Consider the following 15,441-nt stretch of genomic DNA (forward strand, 5'->3'; position numbering starts at 1 on the left):
GAACCCTATGATCTGTCTCTGACTCTGTCCTTGTAGATGGGAAAACAGGCCAGTGAGAGAGGACTCTGGCCAGCTAGGGTGACACCTTCCCTTTCCCTCCCCTGCTGTCCTGGGCATTTACCTTGATACTTTGATGGCCAGAAAGCTGGGGCCCTGTCCCCTGTGCTGTTTGTGTATTTTATGTGTCATTTGCATGTTTATTCTTGGTGGTTCCCGCTATTCAGCTGGGTGGCCTTGGGGATAGCAGCCACTGTCCCACAGGACCTGCCTTCTATCCAAAGGAGCTGCCCGCCCCTGCGACCCCTTCCTCCCTGCTGCACTGCTCCTCTGCTGACGCCACACTCCTGCTCTCCCCACCCCTTCCCTGCCCTGTGTTCTCATGTCCAGGCTGCTCTGGCCCTGGCTCCTCTGTGCTCAGAGATCCCGGGAAGAGGTGGGGCAGTAGGAGGACAGAGCGTGGACATGGGGGCTCCTTGACAGCCAGCCATGCCATGCATCACAGCCTCAGCCTGAACCTCAGGTTCTCACCAGCCTCCCTTCTGTCTCTCTAGGAAAAGGACCCACTCCCCATCCTCTAAGGACGAGCAGTCGATCGGGCTGAAGGACTCCTTGCTGGCCCACTCCTCTGACCCTGTGGAGATGCGGAGGCTCAACTATCAGACCCCAGGTAGGGTACTCCCATGGCCTGTGTGCCCCCAGTCCAGACCTGGCAGGCCCGTGGCTCTGTTCTGCAGGTGTCGGGGGTCTCCGCTGAAGTTCCTGGGCCGTATGCACCTGTTCCTGCTGCTTTTCCTCCTTTCTGCCCTTCTTTTTTTTTTTTTTTTTTTTTTTTTTGAGACGGAGTTTCGCTCTTGTTACCCAGGCTGGAGTGCAATGGCGCGATCTCGGCTCACCGCAACCTCCGCCTCCTGGGTTCAGGCAATTCTCCTGCCTCAGCCTCCTGAGTAGCTGGGATTACAGGCACGTGCCACCATGCCCAGCTAATTTTTTGTATCTTTAGTAGAGACGGGGTTTCACCATGTTGACCAGGATGGTCTCGATCTCTTGACCTCGTGATCCACCCGCCTCGGCCTCCCAAAGTGCTGGGATTACAGGCTTGAGCCACCGCGCCCGGCCTTTCTGCCCTTCTTTCTGTGCTCATCCACTTTGGATGGAATGACTGAGGGGCCACCATATCCTGCAGCTAGACAGGTGCCCCAGGCCCAGAAGCCTCTCTGGTGGCAAAGCCACTTAGCCCCTGCCTCCTCTTGTCAGGGCCTCTGAATGTGGGCTGAGGACCTCCCAGAGCCCACATCTCTGCCACAGGATGGCCAGTGTCTGGCCCACACTCTGGCCCCTTCACATGAAAGAGGGGCTTGTTAGCAGTGGGAGATGCCTCCCCAGACACTCATGGGGAGATGAAGTGCCTGCATCTGGGCCTTTGTGGAGGCCAACCCTGAGTTTACCATGCTGTGTACCTGCCCGTTCTAGCCACTCCCACGGGGCTGTCCAGCTCCTCTTTCTACTTGAAATGTCACTTCTCCCCACACCTAGCAGACACAGCTCAGCCTTCCTCCTAGGAGAAGCCTCCGCACAGGGTTGGGTGTCTCTCCTTGGCTCTGGGACCCTGCCTCCTTCTTTTTGATGTCTCTCACAGTGGGCTAGGATTGCCTTAGTGATAGCTCTGAGCTCTGTGGTGCCAGGAACTGTGTCTTGTTCATACCCCATCCCTTGTATTCAGCACATGATGGGTTCTTGTTGAATGCCTGTGAAATGAACACACAGACAAATGAACAAATGAGTGAACTAATGCATACACACAGGGTTTGTGTATGTATGAGCTGGTTATTATTGCATATCAGATTACCCCAAAACTTAAATTATGTATTATCTGTCACAGTTTTTGTGAGGCAGGAATTCAGACAGGGGCACAGCAGGAACGGCTTGTCTTTATTCCAGAAAGTCTGGGCCCTCAGCCGGAAGACTTGAAGGCTGGGAGTTAGAGTCGTTTAAAGCAGGGGTTGGCAAACTGTGGCCTCTGGCCAAGTACAGCCCACCACCTGTTTCTGTAAATAAATTTTTACTGGCCAGGCATGGTGGCTCATGCCTGTAATCCCAGCACTTTGGCAGGCTGAGGTGAGTGGATCACCTGAGGCCAGGAGTTCGAGACCATCCTGACCAACATGGTAAAACCCCATCTCTACTAAAAATACAAAAATTAGCCAGGCGTGATGGCACCTGTAATCCCTGATACTCAGGAAGCTGAGGCAGGAGAATCATCTGAACACAGGAGGTGGAGGTTGCGTAAGCCGAGATTGCACCATCGAACTCCGGCCTGGGCGACAAAAGCAAAACTCCGTCTCATTAATTAATTGATTAGTTTTTACTGTAACAACCACACCTATTTATTTATATGTTATCTATCTATGGTTGCTTTTTCACTATAAAGGCAGAATTAAATAGATGTAATAGATACCAGATGCTCACAAAGCCTAAACTACTCTCTGGCCTTTTATGGGAAAAGTTTGCCAACCCCTGGACTCTAAAGCCTCTTTCATTCATGTGACTGGTGGTTAATGAGCCAGCTCTGAGCCTTGCTGGGGCTGTCAGCTGGAATACCCACATGAGGCCTCTTCAGGTGGCCTGGGCTTCCTCACAACATGGTGACCAAGTTTCAGGAGCACATGTCTGGAGAGTGTGCCAGGCAGACCTAGCAGGCTATTGCAACCCAGCATGATTACACCTCTGAAGGATCAAGCACCGGGATGCTGGAACCTGGAGTGTAGAGAAGCTTCTTCGGAGATGGGATGCTGAGCCATGTGGGCAATGGTCAGGAGAAGAAGGGTGGGAGAGAGCTCCTCTCCATGGAAGCATGTGCAGAAGCTTGGGCGTGTTGCATATGCATCACGTTATGAGCACTTGAGTTTCTGCAGCATGAGAGTTAGGGGCTGGGGGAAATACTGAGCCAAGAGAAGACTGGAGGGCTAGGCAGAGGTCCAGTCAAGAGGACCTTGAGAGTCAGGCTAAAGGGCTTAGACTTCCTTTTGAGGATGCCAGGGAGCTATTACTTTCAGCAGGGGAGCCATATGGTCAGAACTATGCTGTAGAAATGTCACTCTGGGCTGGGCACGGTGGCTCATGCCTATAATCCCAGCACTTTTGGGAGGCTAAGGTGAGTAGATCACCTGAGGTCAGGAGTTCAAGACCAGCCTGGCCAACAGGGTGAAACCTCATCCCTAACCATATATATGTGTATATATACACATTTCTTTATATACATATCTTTCTATATATAATATATATCTCTCTCATATATAGGCATTTCTATATTATATGTTATATATACAGAAATTTCTATATTATATATATAGAAATTTCTATATAAAATAGAATTTTATAGAATTATAATTATATATAATCTATAGAAATTTATATATAATATAATCTATATTCTATATATAGAAATTTCTATGATATAGAAATATATATATAAAGCAATATATGTAAAGATATTTCTTTATATATATATAAAGAATGAGGATGGGCCAGGCGTGGTGGCTCAAGCCTGTAATCCCAGCACTTTGGGAGGCCAAGGCGGGTGGATCACGAGGTCAAGAGATTGAGACCATCCTGGTCAACATGGTGAAACCCCGTCTCAACTAAAAATACAAAAAATTAGCTGGGCATGGTGGCGCGTGCCTGTAATCCCAGCTACTCAGGAGGCTGAGGCAGGAGAATCGCCTGAACCCAGGAGGCGGAGGTTGCGGTGAGCCGAGATTGTGCCATTGCACTCCAGCCAGGGTAACAAGAGCAAAACTCCGTTTAAGAAAAAAAAAAAGAATGAGGATGAGGATGGGGTGAGGACGGGAAGGAAGCAGGGACCACAAAAGGAGCCCAGGGCAGGGAAGATGGTGCAGCGTTAAGGAAAGACCGATGAAGAGCAGCTAGGGAGATGACGGAGGAGCAGCCACGGCGAGTGAAGAGCAGGGACACAACGTCCCTGATGCCAGGGTGGGGGAAGTTGCACAAGGAGGAGAGGACTCAGTGAGCTAGGGCAGTGGGAGACCCAGTGGGAGGACCGTTGGCTTTAGCACATGGGGCCTTGGAGAGAGGGTGGTGGCCGTGTCCTGTGGGCAGAAGTGTTTCAGTAAGCAGTGTGTCGAGGAGGAGTGAGATAGTGGAGAATCCCCTTCCAAAGACCCGGGGGAAGAGGGAAGGAGTCAATGGGCAGGGCGCAGTGGGAGAGGGGAGTGTGTGGGATCCAAGAAAGAGAGCTCTTTTTTCCAACATGGAAATCGTCTGAAAATCGTCAAGGCCATATTTTGGTACCAAATGGGGCAGGGCTGGTTTGGACTTAAGTATTTAATCATAGAAAGAGCCCCCCGAGGCTGCCTACGCCACCAGGCTTTAAGAAGGGCTTGTCTCTGGGGGGTGGGACACCCATCTGCATTATTGGGAGACAGGAGCCTTGACAGAGCTTGTCTGCAGCCCCAGCCCCTCTCTGCCCCGTCCTCTTCCTCCGCCAGCCCCTCTCAAGCCTACTCCGCCCCTCCACTACATGTGACAGCTCTGTAAGCAGAAAAAGTTAATGGGCTCTCTTTTCTTGCCCCGTTGTTTTTTTGTTTTTGTTTTCTCTGCAGGTTCCAGTGTCCCCAGTTGCCCGAATACCTCAAGTTAGTTTTCAAAGTTCCCATGTTTGGGGGATACTTTGGCTTCTGTGTCTGTTTCCACCCCTTACTTTTGTTTACTCATCACCTCTGTCCTTCCTTGAATTCTCTCCGCTTTCCACTCTTCTCCCCCGTCCCGCTGTCTCCTGACCCCTTTCCTTCCCCACCCTCCCCTCTGCCCACCTTGCTTCCTCCAGGCCTGTTTTCTCTCCCACCAGGCCCGCCTCTGTCCCTGTCTCTCCCGCCTCCAGTCCCGGCCGGACACCCTTCCTTCTGCGTGCCTCTCCTCTCATCTCGTCTCTGTCTCACACCTCCCTCCTGATAGCTGCTTCTCTCTCCGGGTTTCTCTGTGTTGCTCTGCCGTTGTCTCTGTACCTTGTGACCACTCCATCTACACACTTGGGGCCCAGGATGACGATAGCCGTGAGTCTCCCATGGTGACTGCTGCCAGTGAGGGGCAGGAGGGCTCTCTGCAGGCAGGTGCGATGGAGCCCAGCCTCTGTCACGTCTGCTGCTACCGACCTGAGCGTCCCGCTCCTCCTGGGTGGCAGGAAGCCTCTCCTCCCTCTTGAGAGACCTGCCAGGCAGGGCCTAGTGCCCCTACTCAGCACCATGCCACCAAGACAGGCTCCACGTGCTCATGGCACACCACCGCCCTCTGTCCTCTCCCACCCTCCAGCCACCTTGTGCTCCGTCATCCCTGTTGCCGCATGTGCTGCCGTCTCCATACCACCACTGCCAGTGTTCCGTGGTCACCCGTGTTCACATGTGCACATACATGCATCGGGGCTTTCTCTGCCACCCTGCTCAAGCCTCACGCTAACGCTGCCTGTGTGTGCCCTGCTTCCCCCAGGTATGCGAGACCACCCACCCATCCCCATCACTGACCTGGCGGACAACATTGAACGCCTCAAAGCCAACGATGGCCTCAAGTTCTCCCAGGAGTACGAGGTGAGGCGTTCCCGCCCCCCACCATGTGCCTGGCCCAGGCCTACCCTACACCAGCTCCTGTGCTGTCCTAGAGCCCGGCTGTGGTGGGGGAGAGAGGGGGTCCAGGTTTTTCAGGCGCACAGAGAGGAGGCTCGGCAGTGGCAAGGGTCAGCTGGGAACTGGGCACCTCAAATGCTGGGTCTGACCATAGCCTTGCCCAGCACCTTCTTGTGGTCACCCTTAGGAGATACTTCAGAAGGCTGTGAGTGCCGCCAGGGTCTGGACACTCAGACACATGCCCACATGCTCAGAGGCAGACACAAGGCCACAGGTATGCGGACACAGATCAGTAAGAACAGCCACAAGAGCTGGCATCAAGAGCTTCCTGCAGGCTAGCACCAGGCTAGGCACTTGGCATGCATTAACTCCTTTGGTTCCCATCCTCCGTCTTCTGAAATGGGGACTGTTATAATTCCATCTTCCAGATGAGGAAGTAGAGGCTCGGAGAGGGGAAGTGACTTGCCCGAGGTCAAACAGCTGATGATAGTGGTACTAGGATTCAAACCCAGGCCTACCTGCTGCCCTGTGCTCTGCATATGCTTGTGCTCACGTGTGCACTCAAGAGGGGGAGTCAGGGCCTCGAGACTGGCTGCTCAGGCTGCACAAGTCTTGCTTGCAGCCCTCCACGTGCTCACCTTACTCTGGACTTAACTCCTAGGAGCCTGCTTGGGGCTCAGCCTTCAGAGTCTTGAGGATTTCCCACCCACAGCTAGTGTCGGGGTGACTTTGAGCATCCCCAGGCTGCCCATCTAGGAAGGGGCTTTGTTAGAGAAGGAGGTGATTAAAGAAGAGACCCCTGGCCAGGCACAGTGGCTCATGCCTGTAATCTTAGCACTTTTGGAGGCTGAGGCAGGTGGATCACCTGAGGTCAGGAGTTCGAGTCCAGCTTGGCCACCATGGCAAAACCCTATCTCTACTAAAAATACAAAAACTATCCAGGTGTGGTGGCGCATGCCTATAGTCCCAGCTACTCAGGAGGCTGAGGTGCCTCCCAGGGTTAAGGAGAATTGCTTAACCCCGAGAGGCAGAGGTTGCACTGAGCCAGGATCATGCCACTGCACTCCAACCTGGGCAACAGAGTGAGACTCCCTCTCAAGAAAGGAAGGGAGTGAGGAAAGGAGGGAGGGAAAAAGATCCCTAACCAAGAAAAAAAGAGACACCCCCGCCCCGCCACCTTCTCTAAGAAGCAGTCTGTGCTTGTCTTTCTGCTCACAGTAGTCCCCTTCCATCTTCTACCTACTTCCCTTCTCTGATCAGAGCTCTCCTTACAAGACCCTCCTCCTCCAGGAAGCCTTCTCAGGCTACCCAAGGTTGCCGTGGGCTCTCCCTCAGCCGGGATCCTGTAGCTCTGTGGTCTTTAAAGTTCAGTTAGTCGTTGAGCACACATTTTCCATGTGCCATCCCTGTACTGAGGATACAGAGACACATGCCCTTAGGGAGCCCACTGGTGGGGAGCACGTGCAGACAGATAATCCGCATTGAGTCTGTGACTCTGACGGCATGCCCCGGTGCTGAATAGGGCTGACAGGCGTGCAAAAGGTAGGCTGGCAGCACCAAAGCAGCCCGAGGGGTGGGGTGTGCTGTAGGGTCTCACGGCAGCAGTCCTGCAGAGAGCAGTGAGGCTGGGGACAACATACGGAGGACGTCGCGTGCTACGCTGAGAACTTGAGATTGTATCCATCTGGAAAATGTGAAGATAATAACGGAACCTATCTCGTAAGAGAATTTGAAGAGGGAATACTTGCAAAGTGCTCACAGCGGTGCCAGGCACACTGCGGGTCCTCACTAAGGCTTTGCTATCATCATTATTGCTCTCCGAGGTGGTGAAGAGCCACAGAAGGCCTTTAAGCAGGAAATTGATACTCAGATCTGCATTTTGGAAGGATTGTTCTGGCTATGGGGCTGAGTGGGTCAGAGTAGGGCAAGAGGAAAGAGGCGGGAAGAGGCCAAGCCTGAGTTGGTGCAGCCTGGCCCAGGGCAGTGGCAGCAGGTTGGAGAGAGCTGAGGGGGTAGGGCAGCACCAGAACCTGGTGACCGGTGGGGTGGGATGGGATGGGGGGCACTGCAGGAATTTTGAGGTTGACTTGTAGGTTGTGGCCTGGCTCCTGAGTAAAGGGGTGATGGTGCTTTTCACTGAGGTGGAGGTGGAGTCCCAGCAGCGGCGCCAGGTTTGGAGGGAAAGCTGAGGTCGGGAGTTCGAGACCAGCCTGGCTACTATGGCAAAACCCCATCTCTACTATAAATACAAAAATTAGCCAGGTGTGGTGGCACACACCTATAGTTCTAGCTACTTGGGAGGCTGAGGCAGGAGAATCGCTGGAACCCAGGAGGCGGAGGTTGCAGTGAGCCAGGATCATGCCACTGCACTCCAGCCTGGGCAACAGAGTGAGACTCCCTCTCAAATAAATAAATAAGAGACCCCTAACCAAATAGAAAGGGACCCCCACCTCCTCTAAGTGAACTCAGCTTTGAAATGACTAAGGTCGAAAGACCTCCCGGTGGAGGTGTCAGGCTGCTGATTACTTAGGGGAGAGCTCTGGGCTGCTGCTGGGGTTATGGGCAGCTCCGGCATATTTTATAAGAATCAGGTGAGCAAATGAGGTCACCCAGGAAAGGCTGTAGAGAGACAAGAGGGCCTGGAAGGAACCCTGGAGGAGCTCTGTGTTCTGCCCATGGGAAGCGCAGGGGAGGGAGAGGAAACAGAGAAGGAGCAGCCGGAAAGGGAGGAGGAGAGCCAAGCAGGGAGGCGCCCTGGGCGCTGAGTCCTGAGCGGCGTCTGGACTGCCTGAGAGGGTCCACCATCCCTTCCATCTGTCCTAGCTCATTTTTCATTAGATGAGTGCAGGGCTTCGAGAGACCCTTCCCTTGCCCCTGACCCAGCTCAGACCACTCTCCCAAGCAAGGGGATTTGGTACCACGGTCAGAGGAGTCCCTAGTCCAGGCGTCCCCAAACTATGGCCCACGGGCCGCATGCGGCCCCCTGAGGCCATTTATCTGGCCCCCCGCCTCACTTCAGGAAGGGGCACGTCTTTCATTGGTGGTCAGTGAGAGGAGCACAGTATGTGGCGGCCCTCCAACGGTCTGAGGGACAGTGAACTGGCCCCCTGTGTAAAAAGTTTGGGGACACCTGCCATAGTCCATCACTTTTCTGATAGGTGATGGTGATGTAGCAAACTGTGAGCTCCATGGCTGGCACCATGAGGTAGAGGGCCTGGCTGTGGCATGTGGAGTGAAGGCAGGATGTGAGCATCACCCAGAAGGCTGGGTCCCCTGCCGGAGAAGCAAGTCAACCTCGGCTCTTTTTCTCCATTCTCTGTAGTCCATTGACCCTGGCCAGCAGTTCACATGGGAGAATTCAAACCTGGAGGTGAACAAGCCCAAGAACCGCTACGCGAATGTCATCGCCTACGACCACTCTCGAGTCATCCTCACCTCCATCGATGGTGAGCCAAGACGGTGTTGCCCTTGTCCCCTTGCTCTCCTCCCCCTTGCTAGCTGGGACATGTCATCCTCCAGAGAATGTCCACGAGTCTCAGGGGTGTACTGAGGCATGGTGGTTGGGGACCTTGGAGTAATGCCCTCCCACCTCCGTTTTTATCCACAGGTGTCCCCGGGAGTGACTACATCAATGCCAACTACATCGATGGCTACCGAAAGCAGAACGCCTACATCGCCACGCAGGGGCCCCTGCCTGAGACCATGGGCGACTTCTGGAGGATGGTGTGGGAACAGCGCACGGCCACTGTGGTCATGATGACACGGCTGGAGGAGAAGTCCCGGGTGAGACTGCAGGGCCCTGCCAGGAGATGCCCACGGCCACAGGAATGCCCATTTCCTGGTCCATGGCCAGGGAAATGCCCAGCCACAAGGCAACACAGGGCACCTTCTTCTATGCCTCCTCCTCCTGTGCAGGAAGTCACTCAAGGGATTCCCTAGATGCTGTTACGTTTCTGGGGGGATTAAGCTCCCCAGATACTGGGGTGTTTCTGGGATAGAGCATGTTCCCCACAGATGCTAGTGGGTTCCTAGGATGTTAATACGTTTCACCAAATGCTGTCATTTTCTGAGAATGTTAATGTGTTCCCCGGTTGCTGGCATGTTCCCGGAGTATTCACGTGTTCCCCAGATGCTGGCGTGTTCCTGGGGCATTAACACATCTCCTAAGTTAATTAGTGGAAAGAGCTGCTGTTATCTGTTTTTGCACTGCAAAGCATTGACTGGAACGTAAAATTTACAGAGCTTGAAAATGGCACATAAACATTATGGGTAAATTTGGCAGAAAATGTGCCTGGTGCGATCTGGCCTTGAATAAATAATTTTCAATTATGGCACTTACTCCACTAGCTAGGGCAGGGTGGTAACATAGTTTGAGGACCTGATGTGGCTTGTGGAGGACAAAGGGCAGTGGATCTGAGAGTTCGAGGCTGTGGGGGCCTTTGTAGCCAGACAGGGAGGTCTACAAGTCAGGGAGTAGGCCAGCCTCCACTGAGGCCAAGCCCATCTGAGCCAGTAGGCTTGCTTCAACCTGCCCTGCTCATCCCCCTGCAGATAAAATGTGACCAGTACTGGCCAGCCCGTGGCACCGAGACCTATGGCCTTATTCAGGTGACCCTGCTGGACACAGTGGAGCTGGCCACCTATACTGTGCGCACCTTCGCACTCCACAAGGTATGGCCCTTCCCCAGTGCTTATCTCTTGCCCTGATACTATAAGGACAGTGGCTTGGGTGTGGTGTGCTGGGTTGGGGGCAAGCCGGAGCCTGGGTGTTGGAGGGTCAGAGGCTCAGGTGTTCGAGTGTGGTGTGATGATCCATGTTATGGGAACAGTGCTAGGCGCTCCTTCAGGCTACTCTGTGGCGTCTGAGTCCCATCAGGGAGTGGCAGGTCTGACCTCGGCGTCGGGTCATTCTGCCCTGAGTCTATGGCAGGTGGGCTCCTAGTCGCCACTATGTCCCCACTTTGTCCCCCAGAGTGGCTCCAGTGAGAAGCGTGAGCTGCGTCAGTTCCAGTTCATGGCCTGGCCAGACCATGGAGTTCCTGAGTACCCAACTCCCATCCTGGCTTTCCTGCGACGGGTCAAGGCCTGCAACCCCCTGGACGCAGGGCCCATGGTGGTGCACTGCAGGTGAGAGGGTACAGTGGCACACAGAGGGGTGGGGTGGGAGGTGGGAGGGCCTGTGCCTCAAGCCGAGCCGGTGTCCTGCAGCGCGGGTGTGGGCCGCACCGGCTGCTTCATCGTGATTGATGCCATGCTGGAGCGGATGAAGCACGAGAAGACGGTCGACATCTATGGCCACGTGACCTGCATGCGATCACAGAGGAACTACATGGTGCAGACGGAGGACCAGTATGTGTTCATCCACGAGGCACTGCTGGAGGCTGCCACGTGCGGCCACACAGAGGTGCCTGCCCGCAACCTCTATGCCCACATCCAGAAGCTGGGCCAAGTGCCTCCAGGGGAGAGTGTGACCGCCATGGAGCTTGAGTTCAAGGTGGGGCTCGGGTGTGCCTGCTTGGCTCCAGGGCCTGGACTGGGTCATGGGGATGACCCCCACTGCCACAGGAAACTTGGCCTGACCAACCCGTCCCTCTCAATAGTTGCTGGCCAGCTCCAAGGCTCACACGTCTCGCTTCATCAGCGCCAACCTGCCCTGCAACAAGTTCAAGAACCGGCTGGTGAACATCATGCCCTACGAATTGACCCGTGTGTGTCTGCAACCCATCCGTGGCGTGGAGGGCTCTGACTACATCAACGCCAGCTTCCTGGATGGTTATAGGTCAGCATGCTTGTCACTACCCCACCATGCCCTACAGGGGCTAGGCCTGTGCCTAGGTGGTGGGGGTGGGCAGTAGAGTAGGGCCAGCCTAGAAGACCAGAGAGGGCTGGGTAGAGCAGTGAGTACTTCCTGGAGGAGGGGTGATCTCAGCAGGGCCCCAGGGGGCTAGGCAGCCTAAGGGGAGACTCTGGGGGCAGCAGCACCTCCAGCATATCCAGTCTTATGTCCACCCCAGACAGCAGAAGGCCTACATAGCTACACAGGGGCCTCTGGCAGAGAGCACCGAGGACTTCTGGCGCATGCTCTGGGAGCACAATTCCACCATCATCGTCATGCTGACCAAGCTTCGGGAGATGGGCAGGGTGAGCCCACCCTTTCCCCCAGGGCCCCTGTCATACCCGGGAGAACACCTTGGGAGTTCTGAGCAGCCACCCTTGGGAGAGCTGCCCCCTGTGTTACTGTCTCCTTTCAAACCCCAGCTGCTCATCAGCATAGCCTCGGGCCCCCATTATTACCACCTGAGGTATCTGTCCCATAATCCTGTGAAGCCTGGCACCCCTTCCCCCATTCTTCCTCACCTGGTCATGGGGGCCCGGCTGTCTGTCCACAGGAGAAATGCCACCAGTATTGGCCAGCAGAGCGCTCTGCTCGCTACCAGTACTTTGTTGTTGACCCGATGGCTGAGTACAACATGCCCCAGTATATCCTGCGTGAGTTCAAGGTCACGGATGCCCGGGTGAGTAAGTGTGTTCATAACACTGCCTGTCCACACACACAGCAGGTGGCTGCCTGCACAGTACCTTGGCTCAAGCTTCAGGAATCTGAGGCAGGGAGTGGGTATTAGGGTATGAGCATGTCTCCCCCTGGCCTTGGGTGCAGTGACACAGATGCATGCCTCTGTCATTGTACTACTCTGGTCTAGTCCAGAGGGGTGACAGCATAAGGCATGAATCCTAATCATGTCCCCCACCCTTTCCCAGGATGGGCAGTCAAGGACAATCCGGCAGTTCCAGTTCACAGACTGGCCGGAGCAGGGTGTGCCCAAGACGGGTGAGGGCTTCATAGACTTCATCGGGCAAGTACACAAGACCAAGGAGCAGTTTGGACAGGATGGGCCCATCACGGTTCACTGCAGGTGGGGCTGTCCCTGTGGAGGGCTGGGGTGGGTGGGCCTGGCAAACCCACTGCTTGAGGCAAACAGGACTCCTGACCCAACTGTGTTTCTGAGCAGTGCTGGTGTGGGCCGCACCGGGGTATTCATCACTCTGAGCATCGTCCTGGAACGCATGCGCTACGAGGGCGTGGTCGACATGTTTCAGACCGTGAAGACCCTGCGTACACAGCGTCCCGCCATGGTGCAGACAGAGGTAACGCAGACCAGTCCATAGGGCCAGGGTCTCGGCAGCAGCCCTGCTGGCAACCCGAGGCTCCAGCTGCAGTTGGATGCACAGGCACGTGCGTTCATTCATGCTGCCAACCCTTAACATTGCCTGCAATAGGCATGGTGGTGTGTGCTTGTGGTCCTACCTACTTGGGAGGTTGAGGTGGGAGGATCACTTGAGGTCAGAAGTTCGAGGCTGTAGTGAGCTATGATTATGCCACTGCACTCCAGCCTGGGTAACAGAGCAAGACTCTGTCTCTGAAAAAAAACAAAACAAATATGCTGCAACATTGTGCTGCCTGGGAGCTCGGGGAGAGACGAGTGAGATGTTTTCTTTCAGCAGCTCTCTACTGAGCCCCAGTGGTGTGCCTGGCTGTGGGGCAAGGTTGTACATGACAATCCTTATGGGGTGCCCAGTCAGGAGCAGAGAAACATGTTTGGGATGGCAGGTGGAAGGCAGGTAGATATGGGGTCCCGGGAGAGTGAAAGGAGAGAGATGAGCCTTCAGAGGCTCTTTTGGGCTCCCCCGCACGCTGCCTGATGTATCTGCCAGGGTCCAGTGCCTGCTCTTGGTCAGCAGAGGCTAACTCCGTGGCCTGTGGCTGCAGTGTGAGTGTCCTCAGCTGTGTGGTGGGGCTGTCCACTGGCACAACCCATGCTGACCAGCCCCCTGTCCTGGCAGGACCAGTACCAGCTGTGCTACCGTGCGGCCCTGGAGTACCTCGGCAGCTTTGACCACTATGCAACGTAACTACAGCTCCCCTCTCCTCCGCCGCCCCCGCTGCGGGGCTCCGGAGGGGACCCAGCTCCTCTGAGCCATACCGACCATCGTCCAGCCCTCCTACGCAGATGCTGTCACTGGCAGAGCACAGCCCACGGGGATCACAGCGTTTCAGGAACATTGCCACATCAATCAGAGAGCCTAGAACATCCCTGGGCAAGTGGGTGGCCCGGCAGGCAGGCACTGTGGCCCTTCTGTCCACCAGGCCCACCCGGAACCCGCTTCAAGCTCTCTGCTGCGCTGCCATGCTTCTCATGCTTCTTCTCATGGGGTGGGGTTGGGGCAAAGCCTCCTTTTTTATACGTTAAGTGGGTAGACTGAGGGATTCTAGCCTATTCCCTCTGATTTTTCCTTTTGCAAATCCATAACTGCAGAATGGGCCACTGTAGGGGTTAGGGTTTATTTTGGTTTTTTTGAGTTCACTTTGGATCCTTATTTTGTATGACTTCTGCTGAAGGACAGAACATTGCCTTCCTCGTGCAGAGCTGGGGCCGCCAGCCTGAGCGGAGGCTCGGCCGTGGGCTGGGAGGCAGCGCTGATCCGGCTGCTCCTCCAGCCCTTCAGACGAGATCCCGTTTCAGCTAAATGCAGGGAAACTCAATTTTTTTTAAGTTTTGTTTTCCCTTAAAAGCCTTTTTTTAGGCCGCATCGACAGTGGTGGGCGGGGAGAAGATAGGGAACACTCATCCCCGGTCGTCTATCCCAGTGTGTGTTTAACATTCACAGCCCAGAACCACAGACATGTCTGGAAGAGCCTGACAGGGCGTTCCTCATCACCATCGTGTTTGCAAAAGTTAAAACAAAAACAAAACAAAAAAAACCACAAAAATAAAAAACAAAAAAAAACAAAAAACCCAAGAAAAAAAGAGAGTCAGCCCTTGGCTTCTGCTTCAAACCCTCAAGAGGGGAAGCAACTCCATGTGCCTGGGGTTCCCGAGGGAGCTGCTGGCTGACCTGGGCCCGCAGAGCCTGGCTTCGGTCCCCAGCATTGCAGTATGGCGTGGTGTTTGTAGGCTGTGGGTTCCGGCTGTGTGGCCAAGGTAAATAGCACAGGTCAGGGTGTGTGCCACGCCCCATGCACCTCAGGGCCCAGCGGGGGCGTGGCTGGCCTTTTCAGGTCCAGGCCAGTGGGCCTGGTAGCACATGTCTGTCCTCAGAACAGGGGCCAGATGATTTTCCTCCCTGGTTTGCAGCTGTTTTCAAAGCCCCCGAGAATCGCTCTTTTTCCACTCCAAGATGCCCTCATACACCAATGTGGCAAGACTACTGGACTTCTGTCAATGGTACTCTAATCAGTCCTTATTATCCCAGCTTGCTGAGGGGCAGGGAGAGGGCCTCTTCCTCTGGGCAGCGCTATCTAGATAGGTAAGTGGGGGCGGGGAAGGATGCATAGCTGTTTTAGCTGAGGGACGTGGTGCAGACGTCCCCAAACCTAGCTAGGCGAAGTCAAGATCAACATTCCAGGGTTGGTAATGTTGGATGATGAAACATTCATTTTTACCTTGTGGATGCTAGTGCTGTAGAGTTCACTGTTGTACACAGTCTGTTTTCTATTTGTTAAGAAAAACTACAGCATCATTGCATAATTCTTGATGGTAATAAATTTGAATAATCAGATTTCTTACAAACCAGGCCTCTGTCTCAGCTGTTTCTGGAACCGAAGAGTCTGGGCCAAATCAGTAGCTCAGATGGGTTCCAGAGATTTCCTGCTCCTGAGGGGATGGGGAGGGCATCCTAAATATTTGTGACAGAGTAGTCTGCTGGCATGCTACCCACTTTGAGAAAGGAGTGGTTATAAACTCTGAAGACCAGGCCACCAAGAGCCAGCTAGGCGTGAGCCACCACTGCATGTGAGGAGCACCCTAGG

General features: G+C 54.5%; 1 protein-coding gene across 18 annotated transcripts in view; it reads left to right on the forward strand.

The window, feature by feature from the left end:
* The window catches only part of PTPRF (protein tyrosine phosphatase receptor type F), a 91,973-nt gene extending 76,771 nt beyond the window's left edge, over positions 1-15,202 (forward strand). For 12 of the 18 annotated variants that reach the window (XM_074380674.1, XM_074380684.1, XM_074380677.1 and 9 more), the window contains 14 exons: positions 552-667; positions 4,620-4,652; positions 5,500-5,597; positions 8,956-9,079; positions 9,241-9,416; positions 10,185-10,304; positions 10,606-10,760; positions 10,842-11,127; positions 11,234-11,412; positions 11,648-11,774; positions 12,023-12,148; positions 12,393-12,547; positions 12,644-12,779; positions 13,476-15,202. In XM_074380674.1, the coding sequence (XP_074236775.1) occupies positions 552-667; positions 4,620-4,652; positions 5,500-5,597; positions 8,956-9,079; positions 9,241-9,416; positions 10,185-10,304; positions 10,606-10,760; positions 10,842-11,127; positions 11,234-11,412; positions 11,648-11,774; positions 12,023-12,148; positions 12,393-12,547; positions 12,644-12,779; positions 13,476-13,544 (1,900 nt within the window). In that variant the 3' untranslated portion in view covers positions 13,545-15,202. The remainder of the gene's footprint in view (positions 1-551; positions 668-4,619; positions 4,653-5,499; positions 5,598-8,955; positions 9,080-9,240; positions 9,417-10,184; positions 10,305-10,605; positions 10,761-10,841; positions 11,128-11,233; positions 11,413-11,647; positions 11,775-12,022; positions 12,149-12,392; positions 12,548-12,643; positions 12,780-13,475) is intronic. The other 6 variants (XM_074380678.1, XM_074380680.1, XM_039473478.2 and 3 more) reach the window with 1 other exon arrangement.
* Positions 15,203-15,441: the final 239 nt, after the last annotated feature.

This window comes from Saimiri boliviensis, chromosome 11 (genome assembly GCF_048565385.1).
Source record: "Saimiri boliviensis isolate mSaiBol1 chromosome 11, mSaiBol1.pri, whole genome shotgun sequence".
Taxonomy (NCBI): domain Eukaryota; kingdom Metazoa; phylum Chordata; class Mammalia; order Primates; family Cebidae; genus Saimiri; species Saimiri boliviensis.